At 40.7% G+C, this 22,196-nt stretch overlaps 1 protein-coding gene across 3 annotated transcripts in view; it reads right to left on the reverse strand.

Annotated features, from left to right (window-relative positions):
- Window positions 1–20,190, reverse strand: part of LOC140467469 (lamina-associated polypeptide 2, isoforms beta/delta/epsilon/gamma-like) — a 63,270-nt gene extending 43,080 nt beyond the window's left edge. The window contains exon 1 of one of the 3 annotated variants that reach the window (XM_072563870.1): window positions 20,059–20,190. In XM_072563870.1, coding sequence (XP_072419971.1) covers window positions 20,059–20,154 — 96 coding nt within the window. In that variant the 5' untranslated portion in view covers window positions 20,155–20,190. The other 2 variants (XM_072563871.1, XM_072563869.1) reach the window with 2 other exon arrangements.
- Window positions 20,191–22,196: the final 2,006 nt, after the last annotated feature.

The following is a 22,196-nucleotide window of genomic DNA, read 5'->3' on the forward strand; positions in this document are numbered from 1 at the left end:
GAGGCTAGAAACTAAGGAGTGATTTGACTCAAAAACAGACTCTCACTCTTCATCTATGAAATTCCACAATAAAGCTACATTTCTAAACTGATTAAAAGAAATGTCAAAACGATCAAATCTCTACTACGGACCTTTGCAAATGCAGACCTAAGCAACGGATTATAAATATCTGACAGGTCTTCCCTGAAAGCACAGATGGCAAATACAGCATGTAGCTGAGCCATATGGTTCATTAGTAGCAGATTGAATTCCAAGTCTGTGCTGAGTTAGCCAATTGTCGCCAGTAATCTCAATCCTTATTTTTTTTTCCCAGCAAGTATCAAAAGGAAAGGCAGACAGAGAAATGATAAAAAAAAAGTGAAAGATAAAATGAGGGTAAAGAAAATGAACTGAAAATGTGTTGCTGGAAAAGCGCAGCAGGTCAGGCAGCATCTAAGGAACAGGAGAATCGACGTTTCAGGCATAAGCCCTTCTTAAAGAAAATGAACAATGACTAAGAAGCATAGAGAAAGTCCCTTTTCAAAGTTGTACATACATAAACAAATTCTCTATTCCTCATGTTAAATTAAAAGCAAAATACAGCGATGCTAGAAATTGAAATAAAGTGCAGGAAATGCCACCAGATCTGTTGAGTATTTATGGAGAGAGCAAAAGCTCCAATGGTCGGCAAGTCAAAACTAGCTTTTCTTCAGGTAGAAATATAATGGGTTATACATCAGGTGCCCACTGAGGATGGGAATAGAGAAAAGGATATTCTGGGATGCGGTAGAAGGCAAAGATAATATGGATAATATGCAAAAGGTGTGGTAGTGAGTGTAAACTAGTCTTTGTCTTACTGCACCTCAGGACTGCTCTCTCATTGGAGATAGAGACAACTGGTGGTGGTTTAACCCGAGGGTCACCATTGCTCAGGGGGAGGGGAGAGATTGAGAAGCAGAATTCTCCATGGTAACCTCAAAACTGCAAGAATTGAACGCATGAGGTTGGCTCATTTCAAACTGGCTGTTTAGCCAACTCAGCCGCTTGTAGCAAATAGTCATACAGCACAGAAACAGACATTCAAACAGTCAAAGCATTAATTCAGAGGGAGAGTAATTCCGAGAATAAACAGACAGTTCTGAAATTGCTGAACTCGTGAGGAGTCCAGAAGACTGTAAAATGCTATGTTCTACCATTTATCTATATGCACATTATAATTACAAAAAAAAAGGCCAGTCGATCACAAAACAACAATACAGAAAAATTTTAAAAGAACCACATTTCAGCCCTGAATTACTTATTTCTTAAAAATTCAAAATTTGTGTCTGTTATCTTTTGTGGATGTCTATTTAATTCATTTCTAGTTTCTGATGCTCATAATTGGATTATGAGCTAGAAATGTAAATCAAAAAAAAGTACAGGAAGGGACCACATCTAGTGAAGGTCAGCAAGGATGAGTAATAAAAACAGAAACTGCCCATAGATGCTGCTAGAACTGCTGAACTTCTCTAGCATTTTCTGTTTCCTTTTCAGATTTCCAATATTTGCAGTTTTTTTTATTATTCAGTAAGGATGTGGGCTTAGATCTTCTTTTGTCCTTCCTGCCTAAGTTTTTGGACAAGGTGTAATTTATAGAGGAAGTGAATGAGAAATTCTTGATATTGGAACTTGTCAAAGACTTGTTAAACTGTTTAATGGGACAAGGTTGCAAAAATAAGTAGCCTAGCAATCAACAAAAGTTAATCATCTCAGAATCAAAGAGGATAAAAATGTTGTAAACAATCTGATTCAGACTGAATGAAGGCTAAGTCAATGAGGGATATGAAATCAGTGTTAGGGAAGTGAAATTAATGGTGTTGATTCAAAGCATTATTTTCAATGTAACTGAAGAAACTTATCACTCATTGAAAACATAGACTGTATAACTACTTGGTGCAGGCATGAGATAGACAGCATGGAAACAGATCCTTCAGTCCAACTCTTCCATGCCAACCAGGAATCCCAAAATTAATCCATTGCCATTTGCCAGCATTTGCCCATAATCCCTCTAAACCCTTCTTATTTGCATACCCATCCAAACGCCTTTTCAATGTTGTAATTGTACCAGCCTCCACCACTTCCTCTGACAGCTTTGCATGAAGTAACTAATGTTTTGTTTAGATTTTTAAAAATGGCATTACCCTCTAAACTTTATAAAGTTCTGGGATAAAAGAGAGCAAAAAGAAGTGGGATTTTAAAAAAAGGGTTAATTTGCATACTGCCTGCCTCCACTCTGTTTTCCCAAATGCTATTTTTGAACCAAATGGAAGTGGTGGAGGGAGGTACAATTATATAACTTAAAAGGCACCCGGATGGATATATGAATAGGAAGAGTTTAAGAGGGATACAGGTCAAATGCTGGTAAATGGGATTCAGTAAGAACTGGTCAGCACAGACTGATAGACCGAAGGGTCTGTTTCCCTGCTTAATGACTCTGTAAATATGCAGTCAATAGTAGTGGCCGAGGAAATGTTGCCTAACAAGCTACTACACAGCTTAGTGTGGAAGTGTCAAGGTTTTGTGCTTTGTGGGCTAAGGGGCAAATTGTGGATTCTCATGGACCATACATCAACGTTAAAATTCACATTGATTAATTTGGATTTATTTCTTGCTAATAGTTTGTTTTCTCATTTGTTGAACAAGAAAAATCAAAACTGCAATCTAAAAGGAGGCATTTCCAAAGTTCAATTTGCAATGGTTAGGTAAGACATACTGGCAATTTTTAAAAAAAAATTATAATTATGATGGAGCTCCACTGGTTTTTGAAGGCCAGTTTGCCATAGTACGGGGTCACATATGGCCTTTGCACACAGTTTGAAATTTTTTTGCTGTGTACCTATTTCAGCACATTGTGGTTAATATTCAACGCTTATTCTGGTTAGGAGTAGGGAAGGCAAGATGATTCCGTTTTTAATTAAGTGTTGATAGTGTAAATCGGGAAACTGGCTGTCGTTATCACGCACTTCAAACTGAACAAATTATGTCAATTTTGCACTTATGAACCCCTCCCTCACATTCCAATTCAACAAATCAACTCAAACTTGTTAGCGTCAAGTAGTACTGTTAAAAAATGTAAAACACATTGCAGCATTTCAATGCATCAAACAGAGTGTCCGTTGCAGCAACTCAGAAAAAGTTTCTATTGCAGTGCTCTTCACACATAAGAACTGCTTCGAGTACGTAGAAACGGCCATTTTGTAGCTTAAATAGTAAAAAGCTTTGCTACCAGTTTGGAACCTCTCCCTTGGATGGTTACTACTTTTAAAAAAGAACCTACTAGACTGTGCATGAGTCGATATAGGATTCCTTGCTCAACTTCCAACTGAAAAATGTACTTAAGCTTAATGTGTCAATGTATAGGCTTATAATGTAAAACCGAAGACACTTGAAAACCGTGTATCGAATTCAATGCCATTCTTGAAATGATGCACGAAATACAAATGTCGAGGTGCACAATAAATTTATACATCGAAAGAACTGTAAATCCAAATGTAGCAGAGAATTTTGAAACAAATTTCTTTCAAACAAAGGAACTGTGCTCACATACAGCCCATTTTCAGGTACATGTATACCAACAGCAAAACCGACTCCCACCCAACAAAAGGAATTCAAATCTCGCAACTCGGCGCGCAACTAAACGTGTTGAATACTGACAATCACCACACTCAAATATATAAAAAACACATCCAGTCCCCTGAACTCACAGTGCTTTTAACTTCTGAAGAATCCTCTTCGTCGCTGGAAAAATCAGCTCTTAATTCTGACTTATTCTTAGAAGTAATGTGTTTTAAGTAGAGCTGCACATAAACCTCTTTCTTCTGCTCCCTCTGTGGTAAAGGCACGTTATGAGCAATTAATTCACTCTTCAGTTTGCTTTTAGTTAAATATGACGGATCTTGGTACACCCCAATATCTGACATATTCAGCAAAAGGGTCAAATCACTATTTTATTTATAAATTAAGGTTAAACACTAACCAAAGAAACAGCGTACAATACCCAACTGCACACACGCATGTACGAATTGCAAACTGTACATACAAACAAGTTCAAGGCGGATTGGACGCGATTGAAAAAGAATACCCATTGGACAAACCGCAAATGACTCTTTCAGGGACTCTAAAGCTATTCACATAGTAAAAATTCCGATGGCAAGACACAAGCTTACACATTCTCTTAAGATGCTTACAAGTACAGAAGAAAATGATCAGAATTAGTGCAACAAGTGCTTTAGCTAATTCGTGAATTTTGAACATTGCAGGCAGGTTGGCACAAATTGCTCATTTCTAATTGCCTCAGAACATTGTGGAACCATGAAGGATTTTGACCAACTGAAGTGAAAAAGTAAGCTACAATCCCAAATCAGGATGTTTTTCTATGCGTTTGCTTGCCTTGTACTGGTAGAGATTGCAGGCTCAGGTAATGCTGTCAAAAGAGATTTGGCAAGTTGCTGTAAAGCACCTTGTATTTGGGATTCACTGCTGTCCTGGAACACTGATGATGGAAAGGAATGTTTTAATGTGATTGATAGAATGCTGATCAAACAGAATTGCTTTGTCCTGAAATATGAAAAAAGAACTCAAGTGTTGTTGGACTAGCACTCATCTGAACAGATAGACAGTATTCCATCACTTTGACTTGTTCCTTGGAGAAAGGGAGTCAGATGTTACTTACCACAAACTTACTAATCAGACCACCAACATTATATTTAGATCAAAGCACCGATCCTTGTAGAACACCACTGGTCACAGACTTCCAGTCAAAAAAAAACCCTCCACTAGTACCCTCTGTCTTCAATGGCCAAGCCAATTTGAATTGAATTGAATTTAATGTCACGTGTACTGTGGCATAGTGAAAGCTTTTGTCTTGCGAGCAATGCAGGCAGATCACAGAGTTAAATAGCATATATAAGTAAATAATAGGTAAACAGCAGCAAAATACAAAAATACAGGTACAGGCAAATGTTAAGAGTTTGTGAATCCATTCAGTATTCTAACAACAGGAGGGTCGAAACTGTTTCGAAACCAGCTGGTGAGTGTTCAGGCTTCTCTACCTTCTCCCTGATCGTAGAGGTCGTAGAAAAATATTACCTGGGTGGGATGGATCTTTGAGAATGCTGGCAGCCTTTTCTCGACAGCAGGTCTGTAGATGGATTCTATAGATGGGAGGTTGGCCTTTGTGATTGTCTGGGCCAAGTTCACCACTCCCTGTGACCATCTTGGATGTACAGTTCCCATACCAGGTAGTGATACATCCAGACAGAATGGTCTTGATAGCGCACCTATAAAAGTTGGCAAAGGTATTCGCTGTCATGCCAAATTTCCTCAGTCTCGAGGGGATAATAGTGTTGAAGGCTGAACTGTAGTTAATGAGCCAATTTTATGAACTACTTGCTAACTCACGATGATTCAATGCAACTTGGTCTTCTGGACCAGCCTACCACAAGGGACCTTGTGAAATGCTTTACCAGAAGTCCATGTAGACAACGTTCAACATCTTACCCAATCTCTCGTCTTCATAATTTCCTCAAGGATGTATTCAAATTTAACAGACAAGACCTCCCTTGCATAATGCCATGCTAGGCAATCCCTAATAACTCCATTCTTCGCCAAATGCAAGTAAATCCTGACCCTAAAAATCTTTTTCAATAAATTTTCCTTTAACTGAAAGCTGACCATCCTGTATTTTCCTGGATTATCCCAGTTGCCCTTTTGAACATAGGAACAACATTGGCTATTCACTATTCTTCTGGGACATTGCTGGCAGCTTGTCATCCAACAGTTCCCAACTCTTGCCATCCTCATCTTTCATCCTCACAGGAACATGCTCGTCCTGAACTCTGACAACTGGCTTTAAAAGACTCCTACATATAATATAAAACTCAAACATTTGCCCCCACCCCAATTTTTCTGGAGCATAGCTTTTTTATTTTAGTAAGAGCTGTAATTAAGTCAGGAATTGAGTGGCCCTGGTAGAACTCAAATGGAGTTTAGTGAGCAGGTTATTGCAAACAAAGTGCAGCTTGATAAGACTGTTGATAACCACTTTCATTAGGACTGTTGATCATGAATAGACTGATATGTTGGTATAGTTGGTTCTCCTACAATGCTGGCATTCCATTCCAGCAAAACCTCGCTTAATAGAAAATTGCTTTCGTGAAATAATGGGGCCTATGGGAAAAGTGGGGTAGAGACAAAACAGAAAAAAAAATCACTCACACGATTGCTCAAAAATCAACCAAAAGCCTAACATAGCCTGAATGGATATTTAAATCATATTTCTGAATGAAATAAAAGTAAATTTAACACATTACATTGAAAAGGTACTGTTAATGCAGGGACAGATGGTCATCATCACCACCTTCCAGGTGCAGTTGTGGTTGCAGAAATGAATGGCAGTGTTTGATTGTCTTCTGACTTTCTTGGGGGTTGGCTTAGATTGTGTGATATGCAGGTACAAGAACAAATTAGAATGGCAAATGGTATGTATAAGAGTAATGCAGTCTTGCAGGAAATATACAGGGCTTATACAAGAACCTTCTCTCAGAGGGAGAGCAATAAACATTCATTAGTTTAATTTTTGAGATGAAGTTGCTCAATGTATAGTACTGTACCTCTCACATGCTCTGACAGCACCTGACATTGAAACGTGCAGAATAACATGGAGACTTCAGTGTTCACATTTGCACATTTGCAGAACAAAGCGTGCAAAATGATTGCTGCTGGAATCGCGCTACTGCAAATAGAGGTAAGCGTTCTTGAAAATACCATTCCCTAAGACTTCAGCGATGTTATAGCCAAATCGCACTGCCGAAACAAACTTTATACAAGAACTACCTGTTACTGACTGAGTTGGATCTGTCCTGCATTTTTGAGTACAGGAATCACTTGGACAATTTTCTGCATTGTGGGGTAGATGTCAGTTTTGTAGCTGTATTGGAACAGCTTGGCTAGGGTTGCAGCAAGTTTTGGAGCACAAGTCTTCAGTACTAATTGGCAGAATATGATCAGGTCCATAGCCTTTGCAGTATTCTTTAAAAATAGCATAAGGTTCATGACCAAGGACATTATGGTGAACCTGCATAAGGCACTAGTTGGAGGTCATCTGCACATAAAGGTCTAGAGTTCTGGCGTGTGGGTGGTGCAACATTTCAGGATGCATATGAACACAATGGAGAAGGTAAAGAAGAGGTCTACAAAAATGACTTTTCTCACCTCTGGAACCAGTTATGAAATAGACTGGAGAAATTGACTGGTTTCCTCAGCCAGAAGACTATAAAGGAGATTTGATTGACATTTTCAAAATTGAGGGGTCTAACAGAATACATAGGCGCAAGATATCCTGCTTTCAAATAATCAGAATCAAGAGGGCACAAATTTAAAATGATTTACAAAAGTAGTAAATGTGATGGAGAAAAAACGCTTTCACAGAGAGTTGTTTGGTTCCAGAACGCACTGCCTGGAAGCATAGCAGAGACAGTTTCAATTGAGGTATTACTACGTAAAGCTTGAAAATATCTACTTATGTGTTCAAACACATGCAAACAAAAAAAAAGACAAGAGAAAATTTAAGTAGCTTCTGCCTTAAGTTCTGAAGAGGAGGGAAGTAGAGAAATGAGCAAGCATTATTTACATCTTCAATAAAATATATCTTTGATAAGGCTACCGTTTTCTTTTGTAGCACCTCACAATGAGAAATTCCTCCTTGCAAATATACCTTGGATTTTCCTGATCAATATGACACAGTTTGTTGCAATTAAACCAATTGGACAAACTAGATATGAAGATTTCTTTTACTTAAGTTGATTAAGTTTCTTTTTAAAAATAATAGCATCATACTGTAGTCTTAGAGTTTATTTTAAAATTAAAAGATTAACAATTCTACTGTCTTAATATTCAGTCATGTTTAAAATCGAGATTTGGGAATGAGAATTCAACTGAGGCAAATGGCTTTTCAAATAGCAGATTCTGCAACTTAATAAAAGAACTGCTGTACTCAAAACAAACACCATCTCTCAACAGATGTTTATTGTCCTTCTCTGCTCAATTCTAACAGAACAAACCTCTGCACATAAAGACCAAAAGATTTTGAAGCGAAACTGGGCCATTTAGCTCTGCTGCGCCATTTGCTGATGGCTGATATATTTTTCAACCTTATTCTCCTGCTTTCTTTTGATCCCCTTACTAAATCAAGGATCACTATCTTAAATACACTCAATGACTTTGGCAATGAGGTCCAAAGATTCAACTCCCTCTAGATGAAGAAACCGCCATCTCATCTCAGTTCTAAAGGATCATCCCTTCACTCTCTAATCCTAGCCTCTCCTAAGAGTAAATATCATGGCCAGTTAAGGTATTTCTTCTTCATTATTCTAAACATGATCTCTTGAAAAGCTTATTAAATAAATAAGATAGCTAAGATGACTGCTAAGAGGTTAACAGAACAAACCTCTGCACATTAACTTCACAGACAGATTATCTCCAAAGTCCAGAATCCTAACTGAATCTTCATTGTAGGGACACATCCTTGAATGGACGTTCCTTGATGGCACCCCTTGTAGAATTCACATCTGTCATTGGAGTAAATTTACTGCAAAGATTGGGGTAAATCTCCACGTTTTCAAGTTTCATCTTAGCAAAAAACTGATGAGATTAGTTATCCACAAGTATGAAAGGCCACAACTTATTTCCTACTGTGTAATGATTTCTTGAACTTGCAGACCAATATGGTTAGGAAATATCAGTATTGGTCATTGTGTGGCTGAAACCAGCTACATATCAGATGTTCTGATTTAAAGATCCAGTAATGAGCTGGGTAGCTTGCAAAAGATCATCACAGCCACAATGCCTGTAGAAAAGACAGTGTCCTTGATGTCTTTTAAGGTGGTGGAGGCTGTATTTAATAACATCTCAGTCTGATTTCCCAAATCTACTTATAAATAAACCGCATCTCCTAATTTAAAAAAAAAGTAGGCAACTTCATGATATACTGAACATTTATCTCTGAGAAAATCCTGCAATAATGCTGATATTTAAACTACAATAAAAGTGTGAAAGACTTCCTCTGACACCAGACTTTCAAAGATTGTTTTCCGACAAACAAGTTATTATATGTGAACTATTCTTTTGTTTATAACTTATAAAGTCCTTTATTTTCATGTGGGAGTCAGTTAGCTGGTTTGTGATGCAGAGTTATACCAATGGTTTCAATTTCTGCACCAACTAAGGTCACTATGAAGGACTCACCTTCTCAACCTCTCTCTCCCCTTGCCCGAGATATGGTCACCCTCAGGTTAAATCACCCCAAGTTGGCTCTGTCTAATGAGAGATCAGTCCTATGGTTTGATCAGACTGTGGTGACTTTACCTTTTACCTTAATTTCTGAGCAGGCAATGATGTTCTCATCCATATGCTGTCCTTGGACAGGCTGGAGGTTTGGAATGCATTGTCAAATAAGTTTTATTGAATTGTTTCAGTACATCATTAATGGTAATGAACATTCTGAAGAAACGTCTAAAACTGCTTTCTCTCCACAGCTTTTGCCAGACCTGCTGAGCTTTCCCAAGATTTGTTGCCTGGGTTGAATGTAATGGTAGGAGAAGTGAGAGACGTGCTGAGTTGTTGCAGATTGGTAGAATAAAATTTTCCTGTAATTGAGGTTTACAAGCAACTAATGGATGCCAACTTGAGTTGCTTGATCGATTCTGAATACGTCTAATTTATCATGTCAGTTATAACACACACAATTGAATATATCCTCATGCTGATGATGGCAGCCTGCTACCACAAGAGAGTTTTGCAGTGGTCACTTCATTGTCAATACTTCTGCATCAGACAATGATCAGGAGGTAGATTTTTCTCTCAAGATGAACTTCTTATCATTTAGTGCAGAGCCAAATTGGCAGCTCTATCCTTTAAGACTTGGCTAGCTAGATCAGTAGTGATGACTGGAGAGATGAACGTTGAAGCCCACCACCTAGATTGCATTCTGAACTTTGGACATTAAACAACAAAAGACTATTAATTGTAGATAATCAATCATAGCAGATTATTACTTCAAAAAGGTGCTCTCTATACACAGATAAATACTATATTCCTAAATCTCTACACATTTAATTTACCTATAAATGAACCGCCAATACAGCCTGTTGCAATTGACTCCTTGATATCTTATTTGAATTAATAAAAAAGATCTATGTAAATTCTAGTGTATTGCTTTAGTTGAAAATGCAGTAGGCAATAGGGTAATGGCAGATAGTGGAATTTGAATTCAAAAATAATCTGGAAATAAGATTCTAATGATGATCTTAATATTGTCAAATGTTAAGAAAATCCCAGTTGCTTCACTAGTGCCTTTGGGGAAGGAAATCTACCATCCTCACCTGGTCTAGCGTACATGTGACTCCAGGCCCACAGCAATATACTATCTACCTATCACCTTCCCAGCCACCTTCCACCAGCCCCTACTTCACCCTCCAACCACGTCCCCCTCTCCCCCGATATTCCTGATGAAGGGATTATGCCTGAAACATAGATTCTCCTGCTCTTTGGATGCTGCCTGACTTGCTGTGTTTTCCACGTGCCATATTTTTCAACTCTGTTCGTCAGCATCTGCAGTTTTCACTTTCTCCTTGACTCTTAACTGTCCTCTGGGCTGTTAGGTATGAGCAATAAATGCCGCCCAACCAGTGACACCCACATTCTTTGGATTTGGATCTCAAAAATTGTGAATTTTGGATAAGGGACAAAAGTGAACAACGCTTAAATGAGGAGAATCATATGGATAATGGATACTTTGCTTAAATCACAAAAGGAAAATTAAAACTAAGAAGCCCAAAACAATCCTAGTTCAGCAGGAAATACGTAGATAAATAAGCAACAATTTATGACTCAATCAAAAAGTCTCAGATAGATGTAATCCTCTGTATTTGGGTATAGTTTTCCTCTAACATGTTAAATTTATGACTACATAAGCAACAGAAGAAACATTCATAGACTGAATTTGAACCCTTAGAGGTGAAAGACCAGTGGTTATCTCATTGCTTCAACCAATACACATTTCTGACAGAAGGACTGTACAGGTTTACCAGACAAAAGAGGATATGCTGATTGACTGTGGCCATGTGCAATATTAAACCCCTGTATACACAATTTAAAGAGGTGAGATATAGTGCACATGCTTCTGGGTAAGAGAGTTGTGGATTAAAGACCTACTCCAGAGACTGGCATACAAAAATATAGGCTGGCACTTCATACTGAAGCAGTGCAGGATTAAAGAAAGCACCATCTTGCAGCCAAGACTTTTTGTGACATGTCCACAAATTAGTTTCATCTCTAATCTTCCAGATCTTCTGCACTGTCTGATCTCTTCAGTCTATATCGGGTTTTACAACCTTTCAAAGCTTACTATTATCTTCCTCATAACTATCATTAGTACAAAAATGCATTATATCACTTTATTTTAAAGTAATGACTGTATGTTTATAGTTGTACCTTAGTTTTTCACCTGGATATAAATTGACATGAAACCTCAGTGATACAGACTGTCAGTACACAAATTCTCTTTTTTTTTAAAAAGGACTTGGTCGATTCTCCAGATGACCTCTTAGGCTACAGAACAATCCTATGTTCCAAGGATTGATAAGGAACAGATCCTAAAAAGGATAACTTGCAGAGTTAAAGTTAATGCTTTTTCCTCAAGATGGCAGCAGAGTTTTTATTTTGGGGGTGGGGAGAAGGAGGGTGCTGAGCCTGGGGCCTGTTCACTCTTGTTGGCTTTTTTTCTTTCTTTCCTCCCCACCTCTTTTTACTTTCTTCCCCCCCTCTCTTCTTTCTTAGTTTTCTCTTTAAGCCTGGAAAGTTGAGGATGAAGTAGGCAACAGTGACAACAAGATGAGCCAGACACAGCTCCCCCCCTAGCCCATGGTTTCCTGTCAATAAAGGAACAGGTCCCAGACCAAATCCCAGGCCCAGCAGTGCTGGCTGGGCTGAGGCTTCAGGTTTGCACCTAGGCCTGGGTGCCTGAAGGAGGAGAAAGGCAGTCTCAGCCTGGCGTGGTGGTTTCCCTGTGTGGAGATCTCATCCCTGTGGAGGTCTTCTTCATCTTCAGCATCCAGGTATTCTAGTGTTCTGGCAGATGATCTCATCCATGAATGGCAGTCTTCTTTCAGATGTGGGAGTTTAACGAGAGTTTATGGGTTACTGCGGATTATATCTGCCATAAATGCTGTTGGATATGAACCTTATCATTTTGAGTGGATCGGTTGGAGAGACAGGTAGAAGCGATGAGGAATTTGCAACATCAACAGTATGTGATGGATGGCAGTTATAGGAAGGGGGAAAGTCTCAGATACAGTCACATAGATGGATTAACTCCAGAAAGGATAAGGCAGCTAGTGCAGGAGTCTTTTGTGGATATACCCATTTCAAACAGGAAAATGTAGGGGTGATGGATTCTCAGGGGAACGTAGCACGAACAGCCAAGTTTCTGGAATTGAGACTGGCTCTAATGCAACGAGGGGTACATCAGCTTCCAAGAGATCAATTGTGTTAGGGGATTCTGTAGTCCGAGGTACAGACAGACGTGTCTGTGGCCAGCAGCGAAAAAGCCGAATGGTGTGTTGTTTCCCTGGTGTCAGGATCAAGGATGTCTCAGAGAGGGTGCAGAATGTTCTCACGGGGGAGAGGGGCCAGCAGGAGGCCCTTGTCCACATTGGAAGGGAAAAGGTTGAGATTCTGAAGGGAGATTACAGAGAGTTAGGCAGAAATTTAAAAAGGAGGTCCTCAAGGGTAGTAATATCTGGATTACTCCCAGTGCTACGAGCTAGTGAGGGCAGGAATAGGAGGACAGAGCAGATGAATGCATGGCTGAGGAACTGGTGTATGGGAGAAGGATTCACATTTTTGGATTATTGGAATCTCTTTTGGGGTAGAAGTGACCTGTACAAGAAGGACGGATTGCACCAGAATTGGAAGGGGACTAATATACTGGCAGGGAAATTTGCTAGAACTGCTTGGGAGGATTTAAAATTGTAAGGTTGGGGAGGGGGGACCCAGGGAGATAGTGAGGAAAGAGATCGATCTGAGACAGGTACAGATGAGAACAGAAGTGAGTCAAACAGTCAGGGCAGGCACGGACAAGGTAGGACTAATAAATTAAACTGCATTCATTTCAATGCAAGGGGCCTAATAGGAAAGGTAGATGAACTCAGGGCATGGTTTGGAACATGGGATTGGGATATCATAGCAATTACGGAAACATGGCTCAGGGATGGGCAGGACTGGCAGCTTAATGTTCCAGGATACAAATGCTACGGGAAGGATAGGAAAGGGAGGCAAGAGAGGAGGGGGAGTGGCATTTTTGATAAGGGATAGCATTACAGCTGTGCTGAGGGATGATATTCCTGGAAATACATCCAGGGAAGTTATTTGGGTGGAACTGAGAAATAAGAAAGGGATGATCACCTGACTGGGATTGTATTTATAGACACCCCAATAGTCAGAGGGAAAGTGAGAAACAAACTTGTAAGGAGATCTCAGCTATCTGTAAGAATAAAAGGATAGTTATGGTAGGGGATTTTAACTTTCCAAACATCGACTAGGACTGCCATAGTGTTAAGGGTTTAGATGGGGAGGAATTTCTTAAGTGTGTACTAGACAATTTTCTGATTCAATATGCGGATGTACCTACTAGAGAAGGTGCAAAACTTGAATTGCAAACCTTCCCCTGCCACTGCAGGATCACGCCCCCTACAACCCACCCTCCCATCCTGGCACCTTCCCCTGCCACCGCAGGAATTGCAAAACCTGCGCCCACACCTCCTCCCTCACCTCCATCCAAGGCCCTAAAGGAGCCTTCCACATCCAAAGTTTAACCTACACATCCACCAATATCATTTATTGAATCCGTTGCTCCTGATGCAGTCTCCTCTACATTGGGGAGACTGGAGGCCTCCTAGCAGAGCACTTTAGGGAACATCTCCGGGACACCCACATCAATCAACCACACCGCCTGTGACCCAACATTTCAACTCCCCCTCCCACTCTGCTGAGGACATGGAGGTCCTGGGCCTCCTTCACCACCACTCCCTCACCACCAGACGCCTGGAGGAAGAACGCCTCATCTTCCACCTCGGAACACTTCAACCCCAGGGCATCAATGTGGACTTCAATAGTTTCCTCATTTCCCCTTCCCCCACCTCACCCTAGATCCAAACTTCCAGCTCAGTACTGTCCACATTACTTGCCCTACCTGCCTTTTCCACCTATCCACTCCACCCTCCCCCTTGACCTATCACCTTCATCCCCTCCCCCACTCACCTATTGTACTCTATGCTACTTTCTCCCCACCCCTACCCTCCTCTAGCTTATCTCTCCACCCTTCAGGCTCTCTGCCTGTATTCCTGAAGGGCTTTTGCCTGAAACGTCGATTTTACTGCTCCTCGGATGCCGCCTGAACTGCTGTGCTCTTCCAGCACCCCTAATCCAGAACCTGGTTTCCAGCATCTGCAGTCATTGTTTTTACCAAGGTGCAAAACTTGACCTACTCTTGGGAAATAAGGCAGGGCAGGTGACTGAGGTGTCAGTGGGGAGCACTTTGGGGGCAGCGACTATAACTGTACTCATTTTAAAATAGTGATGGAAAAGGATAGACCAGATCTAAAAGTTGAAGTTCTAAATTGGAGAAAGGCCAATTTTGATGGTATTAGGCAAGAACTTTTGAAAGCTGATTGGAGGCAGATTTTTGCAGGTAAAGGGATGGCTGGAAAATGAGAAACCTTCAGAAATGAGATAACAAGAATCCAGAGAAAGTATCTTCCTGTCAGGATGAAAGGGAAGGCTGGTAGGTATAGGGAATGCTGGATGACTAAAGAAATTGAGGGTTTGGTTAAGAAAAAGAAGGAAGCATATGTCAGGTATAGACAGGGTAGATAGAGTTAATCCTCAGAAGAGTATAAAGAAAGTAGGAGTATACTTAAGAGGGAAATCAGAAGGGCAAAACGAGGACAGGAGAAAGCTTTGGCAAATAGAATTAAAGAGAAGCCAAAGGGTTTTTACAAATATATTAAGGACAAAAGGGTAACTAGGGAGAGAATAGGGCCCCTCAAAGATCAGCAAGGCGGCCTTTGTGTGGAGCCACAGAAAATGGGGGAGATACTAAATGAGTATTTTGCATCAGTATTTACTGTGGAAAAGGACATGGAAGATGGTGACATCTTGCAAAATGTCCATATTATATAGGAGGAAGTGCTGGATGTCTTGAAATGGGTAAAGGTGGATAAATCCCCAGGACCTGATCAGATGTACCCGAGAACTAGGTGGGAAGCTAGAGAAGTGATTGCTGGGCCTCTTGCTGGGATATCTGTATCATCAATAGTCACAGGTGAGGTGCCAGAAGACTGGAGGTTGGCAAAGGTGGTGCCACTGTTTAAGAAGGGCAGTAAGGAAAAGCTAGAGAACTATAGACCAGTGAGCCTGACGTCAGTGGTGGGCAAGTTGTTGGAGGGAATCCTGAGGGACAGGATGTACATGTATTTGGAAAAGCAAGGACTGATTCAGGATAGTCAACATGGCTTTGTGTGTGGGAAATCATGTCTCACAAACTTGACTGAGTTCTTTGAAGAAGTAACAAAGAAGATTGAGAAGGACAGAGCAGTAGATGTGATCTATATGGATTTCAGTAAGGCGTTCAACAAGGTTCCCCATGGGAGACTGATTAGCAAGGTTAGATCTCATGAAATACTGGAGAGCTAGCCATTTGGATACAGAACTTGCTCAAAGGTAGAAGACAGAGGGTGGTGGTGGAGGGTTGTTTGTCAGACTGGAAGCCTGTGACCAGTGGAGTGCGACAAGGATCGGTGCTGGGCCCTCTACTTTTTGTCATTTACATAAATGATTTGGATGCGAACATAAGAGGTACAGTTAGTAAGTTTGCAGATGACACCAAAATTGGAGGGGTAGTGGACAGCGAAGAGGGTTATCTCAGATTACAACAGGATCTGGACCAGATGGGCCAATGGGCTGAGAAGTGGCAGATGGAGTTTAATTCAGATAAATGCAAGGTGCTGCAGTTTGGGAAAGCAAATCTTAACAGAACTTATATACTTAATGGTAAGGTCCTAGGGAGTGTTGCAGAACAAAGAGACCTTGGAGTGCAGGCTCATAGCTCCTTGAAAGTGGAGTCGCAGGTAGATAGGATAGTGAAGAAGGTGTTTAGTATGCTTTCCTTTATTAGTCAGAGTATTGAGTACAGGAGTTGGGAGGTCATGTTGAGGCTGTACAGCACATTGGTTAGGCCACTGTTGGAATATTGCATGCAATTCTGGTCTCCTTTCTATCGGAAGGATGTAGTGAAACTTGGAAGGGTTCAGAAAAGATTTACAAGGATGTTGGCAGGGTTGGAGGATCTGAGCTACAGGGAGAGGCTGAACAGGCTGGGGCTGTTTTCCCTGGAGTGTCGGAGGCTGAGGGGTGGCCTTATAGAGGTTAACAAAATTATGAGGGACATGGAGTGGGTAAACAGGCAAAGTCTTTTCCCTGGGGTCGGGGAGTCCAGAACTAGAGGGCATAGGTTTAAGGCGAGAGGGGAAAGATATAAAAGAGACCCAAGGGACAACGTTTTCACACAGAGGGTGGTATGTGTATGGAATGAGCTGCCAGAGGATGTGGCGGAGGCTGGTACAATTGCAACATTAAGAGGCATTTGGATGGGCCAGGTGCTGGCAGGTGGGACAAGATTGGGTTGGGATATCTGGTCGGCATAGACAGGTTGGACCAAAGGGTCTGTTTCCATGCTGTACATCCCTATGACTCTTATGAGGCTTCCAGACTAGAAGCCAGGAGCCTGGCATGGCAGTCTCATCCTGGCGTGTCTTAAGGATATTCCATTGTTCCGAAGTCAGCTTTCTCTGAGCCCAGGAGTCGTTAACTGAACTATGATGAACTTGGTGTTAAATTTTACATTTTTAAAAAAAAATTATTGTATGACTTCTGTCATTGATGTAAGTGTCATGATAGGACGACTTAAAACCTTTCACTGAATTTTCATGTAAAAGCTTACATAATAATACATTTCTGTTGTATTCTAGTTACAAGGATGAAAGAACACAGTCTGAACTTGATAATTTACATTTCTGTGGGAGGTGAACTATTGCTTGATTGTCTATTTTCCTAAATTGCAATCATACTGAGTTAATTATACTAATGTCTATTTTATTATCCAAAGTAGATTTTGATATAAGCTTGGTTTCTGTTGCTTCTGTGATTTATCTCACTACAACTAAATAGTTATTAATCTCATGCGAGTGCAAAAGTGATAGAGAATTAGTTAATTATAGGAGGGGAATGAGACCAAAGGGTTGAATGCCAAAAGGAGAGAATGCAAAGAAAACTAATAGTTGTCTCCTTTCCCCTCACACAGTAGTAGGTCAAGAATTTTTGGCTGGTTACAACTCAAGAAAGAACTAGTACAAGCAATAGGTTTGTACAAACTCATTGCTCAGAATGAATAATGGATTGAGTGAAGGTGCATGGGTCATGTGCCATACCCTTCCATTAATGTTTTACTTAGATTTAGTTCCTTCACTTCCATTTCAGACAATAGACAGCAAGATTCTGTCACAGCCACAATCCATTGCCTTCTTTCTGCTCCTACCCTGCTCTGCTCTTGGAGGTCTTCATCAACAACATACAGTGCCAGGGTTTTCTTTGATCATCCCAATCTTCCTTGGTGATATCTACTGCCAAATTGGCAGGGCATGCAGAAGAGGTGTCCTGCCACCATCGATCATTGCTTCACCACGATGTTCTGCAGGTCTCTCTGACCAGTCTTCTATAGCATTTCCTCATTGGGTATCATATGTAGAGGCTGCAGTACGGAAGTATTACACTGACGGTGATGAAAGATGCCAGCTTGAGAGAGAGCTTTGCTGTTCTCTTCCATATTTCACTCCCATAGATTGCTGTTGGTATTAGCAATGGCACGCAGAGTAGCTGCTTCAAGGCCTTTATGATGTTGTTGGATGCCCACATTGTGTGGAGCCATTGGGAGACCAATGCTCCTTTGTCAAATCTTGTTTTGATATCAATCTCGATCATCCTCCACAGGATCTATTCCTTCCTAGGTGGAGGAAGTGGGTGACATCCTCAAAGTTTTGTACCAATTGGAAGTGGCTTTATTGCTATCAATAATATGTACTTTGAAGTACAGTATAAATCCAAAGGCTGGTGGGTGGCCAGGTCTTGGAGCTACTATGATTTTTCAGCCAGCAAAGCAAGTGTGGTCTGCAGAACTAGAGTCCATGTGCTGGACACCAGAACACCAAAGACTGCATCTACAATCCTCTTCTTCACAATTAAATCAATAACAAAAAGGAAAAGAATGGAAAAGATTGATCATCATCATAAAAATACCACAAGACTACAATGAGGCCAATACTGGTCTCAACACAACTGCTGAAATTGTCGTATAAGGCTATGAAGATGTTAATAATATCATTCGGGGATGCCACACTGGTTGTAGTAGATTAACAGAATATTTTGATGATAGATTTTGAAGGAGGCTTTTGATAGCTTCTATGTAGGTGTTTACAAATGGCTTCCAAGTTCTGCCTGGTGATATATAAAGAATGACGTATGAAGATATATTCACTGAACCATCAGCCTGAAACTCTGCCTGTACTTCACAAAGGGTTCCATCTATTTCTGAAGTAAGTCTGTTAAGGTGCACTTTGGTGAAGACTTTGGTGAATTACAAATAGCAGTGTTACAACTCTGCAGTAGTTGTAATCAATGTTTCCCTTCTTTAGTAGCTTGACAATTGTTCCTCACCTCCAGTTTTCTGGGGTATTTTCAGCAGTCCAGTCCTTGTGGAAAAGGTGTGTGAGGTACATCTTAACTATGTTCTTGCCATGTTTCAACAGATCTGCTGTTAACTCATCAATCCCAGAACATCACCTGCTCTTCACACTCTTGCTGGTTCTTTTGAAGTCTGACATTGTCATTTCTTGCAGGCTAGGAGAAAGTGAGGACTTGCAGATGCTGGAGATCAGAGCTGAAAAATGTGTTGCTGGAAAAGCGCAGCAGGTCAGGCACACCTAAGGAGCAGGAGAATCGACGTTTCAGGCATAAGGGCAAATGAAGAAGGGCTTATGCCCGAAACGTCGATTCTCCTGCTCCTTGGATGCTGCCTGACCTGCTGCGCTTTTCCAGCAACACATTTTTCATTTCTTACAGGCTGGCATTCAGCTTCTAAACATCAATTCTGTCAAACTTAAACATAGAGGGAGGTTGGATAGATCAAAAATCTCCCAAAAGCATTTTATCAACCTCATCTCCAGCTCCTTGTCAGTCAAGCAGCATCCTGTTGTCCTTCCGTAAATCAGCTCCTGTACAGCATCTTGGAGTCAAAGCCGAGCCCAAGCCAAGTTGGGAAGGAGGAGCATTGGGCATGTGGCAAGAACCCCACCCTTTAAAAAGCCATCATCACTACAGAAAGAGCAAGAAGTAGCAGAGTTCAATCCCTAATGTCTGCCACTTTAAGTTCAAATAATTCCAAAACACTTGAGTAACAAATGACAAAGACATTTTCACCCCTTGTGCAATATGACAATGATACAGATGAAAGTATTGAGAAAAATCAATTTTAAAACAATTCAGATTCTCTCCTTCCTGAATAATCTGTAACTGAACAAATGCTGTGTATTTAGTACCATTCAATGACGTTAAACTAGACTGTCAGTGTAGGATAAACATAGAAGAATGAGGTTTCAGATCATAAACTGTAATAAGCATCCTCACTTGAAGAATTAGACATCAAACTAAGCAATGCTTTTAAAACCACATTGAGTGTCATTTACATGTTAAGAGTCTGTGTGACATGTTTTGAAGATATAAATTTATTTGTATTCTATCCTGAATGCACTTTTACCACACCCAAAATGGTCTTCACACCCGAATCTTCCACCAAGCTCTCAAAATGCTATAGTCTGAACAGAAATTTACGACTAGTATTTAGAAATCGCGTAATTTCATTAAAACGCTAACCTGATAAAGAACGAAATACTTTTCTTTACTCCCAAACGTTTGCTGAGTTTTAAATACTTTTTCCTGGCTACTGCATCCGCCATTTAAAACCGTCATTCGCGGACAACCGGCAATACCATTCCGCACAGAGGGGAGATTCGATAAACACACACAATTAGAAATGCAACGCTACAGCGGAAGATTTAGTTTTTTTTAAAAATTGATCGTTTTTTAAATTGAAATTAACAGTTTTAAATGATTCTTTTGAAGAGACTTTTCAAAACGGTTCAACCTTTGTGAGGTATTATAACATCACCTCCCCTCTATCACACAAGTTGCATTGCCCGGTTTCGGCGCCATTTTCATTAACGGTTTTTCGCTTTGAATGTTTTTGGAGGGATTTTGTTTAATTGATGGTTCTTTAGGGGGTTTTATTTCGTGGAGTTTAAATCCAAATTGTTCAAAATTACGAACTGGTTAAACGAATTCCTTGCTGCATGTTATAATTCCTTTTATTCACTGATGAGTCGTGGGTGTCTGGGTCAGTATTTATTGTCCACCGGTATTGCCCTTGAGAAGGTGGTGGTGAGCTGCTTTCTTGAACGGTTGCAGTCCATGTGATAATTGATAAACCAACAATGTTGGGGGAGTACTATTAGGCGTTTGACCCAGTGATAGTGAAGGAACAATGGTATATTTCCAAGTCAGGGTAGTGAGTGCCTTGGAGGGGATGGTGTTTCCATGTATCTGCTGCCCTTTACCTTCGAGGTGGAAGTGGTGGTGTTTGGAAGATGCTGTCTAAATGAGCGTTGGTAAATTTCTGGAGTATATCTTGGAGATGCTATGTTTGTGGGTATTGTGCTGATCAAGCAGGCTGCTTTGTCTTGGATGGTGTCATAGAAATGTACAGCATGGAACCGTCCCTTCAGTCCAACCCATCCATGCCAACCAGATATCCCAACCCAATCAAGTCCCACCTGCCAGCACCTGGCCCCTATCCCTCCAAACCTTTCCTATTCATATACACATCCAAATGCCTCTTAAATGTTACAATTGAACTAGCCTCGACCACTTCCTCTGGCAGCTCATTCCATACACGTACCACCCTCTGTGTGAAAAAGTTGCCCCGTAGATCTCTTTTATATCTTTCCCCTCTCACCCTAAGTCTATACCCTCTAGTTCTAGACTCACTGACCCCAGGGAAAAGACTTTGCCTATTTACCCTATCCATGCCTCTCATAATTTTGTAAACCTCTATAAGGTCACCCCTCAGCCACCGATGCTCCAGGGAAAACAGCCCCAGCCGGTTCAGCCCCTCCCTATAGCTCAAATCCTCCAACCCTGGCAACATCCTTATCAATCTTTACTGAACCCTTTCAAGTCTCACAACATCTTTCCGATAGGAAGACCAGAATTGTACGCAATATTCTAACAGTGGCCTAACCAATGTCCTGTACAGCTGCAACATGACCAAGCAACTCCTGTACTCAATACTCTGACCAACAAAGGAAAGCATACTGTTAGAAATGTAAGATTCCAAAATGTATAGTTAGGAGCAGGCTTTAAAGAAAAGCAAGCATAAATTGATAAATTGTATTTGAGATTACAGGGAGCAAGAAATATTGCAATATTTCTTTAAAAATCCAGGTCTAAACAAAACATTGGGAGATGAGGAATGGCCATGAGGTTGCCCTAAAGCTGTTCTGTTGGTTAAATCGACTCAGCAATTGATCTGGCAACGTAACATGAGAAGCAGAAACAGAAGGCAAAATTAATGATAAGCCACGATTGATGAGGTAATAAAGAAAAGGACAAAACTAAAAGGATAAGGAAACTGGAATGGTGGCAGGCAGCATGTTGAAAATAAAGGGAGGAGAAGGGATCTGGGAAGAGATGTTAAGGGGTCTGGTAGACAGGAACAAGGATCAAAGTGGAGATCCCCACAGGCGGGATGTTATTACTGTGGAAAGACAGGTCACTTTAAGAGAGAGTGTCCAGATCCGAAAAAGGAAGTAAAGGCAGTGCCGTTTATGAACCTTGATGCAAAATAGCTGTGTCAGGAGTTCCTGCCCCCGGGGACCCACCAGGAACCCTTGATAAATTTAAAGGTGGGACCTTACAAAGAGGACGTAGTTTTCCTAGTTGATACGGGGGCAGCA

The sequence above is a fragment of the Chiloscyllium punctatum genome, chromosome 45, assembly GCF_047496795.1.
Source record: "Chiloscyllium punctatum isolate Juve2018m chromosome 45, sChiPun1.3, whole genome shotgun sequence".
In the NCBI taxonomy this organism is placed as follows: Eukaryota; Metazoa; Chordata; class Chondrichthyes; order Orectolobiformes; family Hemiscylliidae; genus Chiloscyllium; species Chiloscyllium punctatum.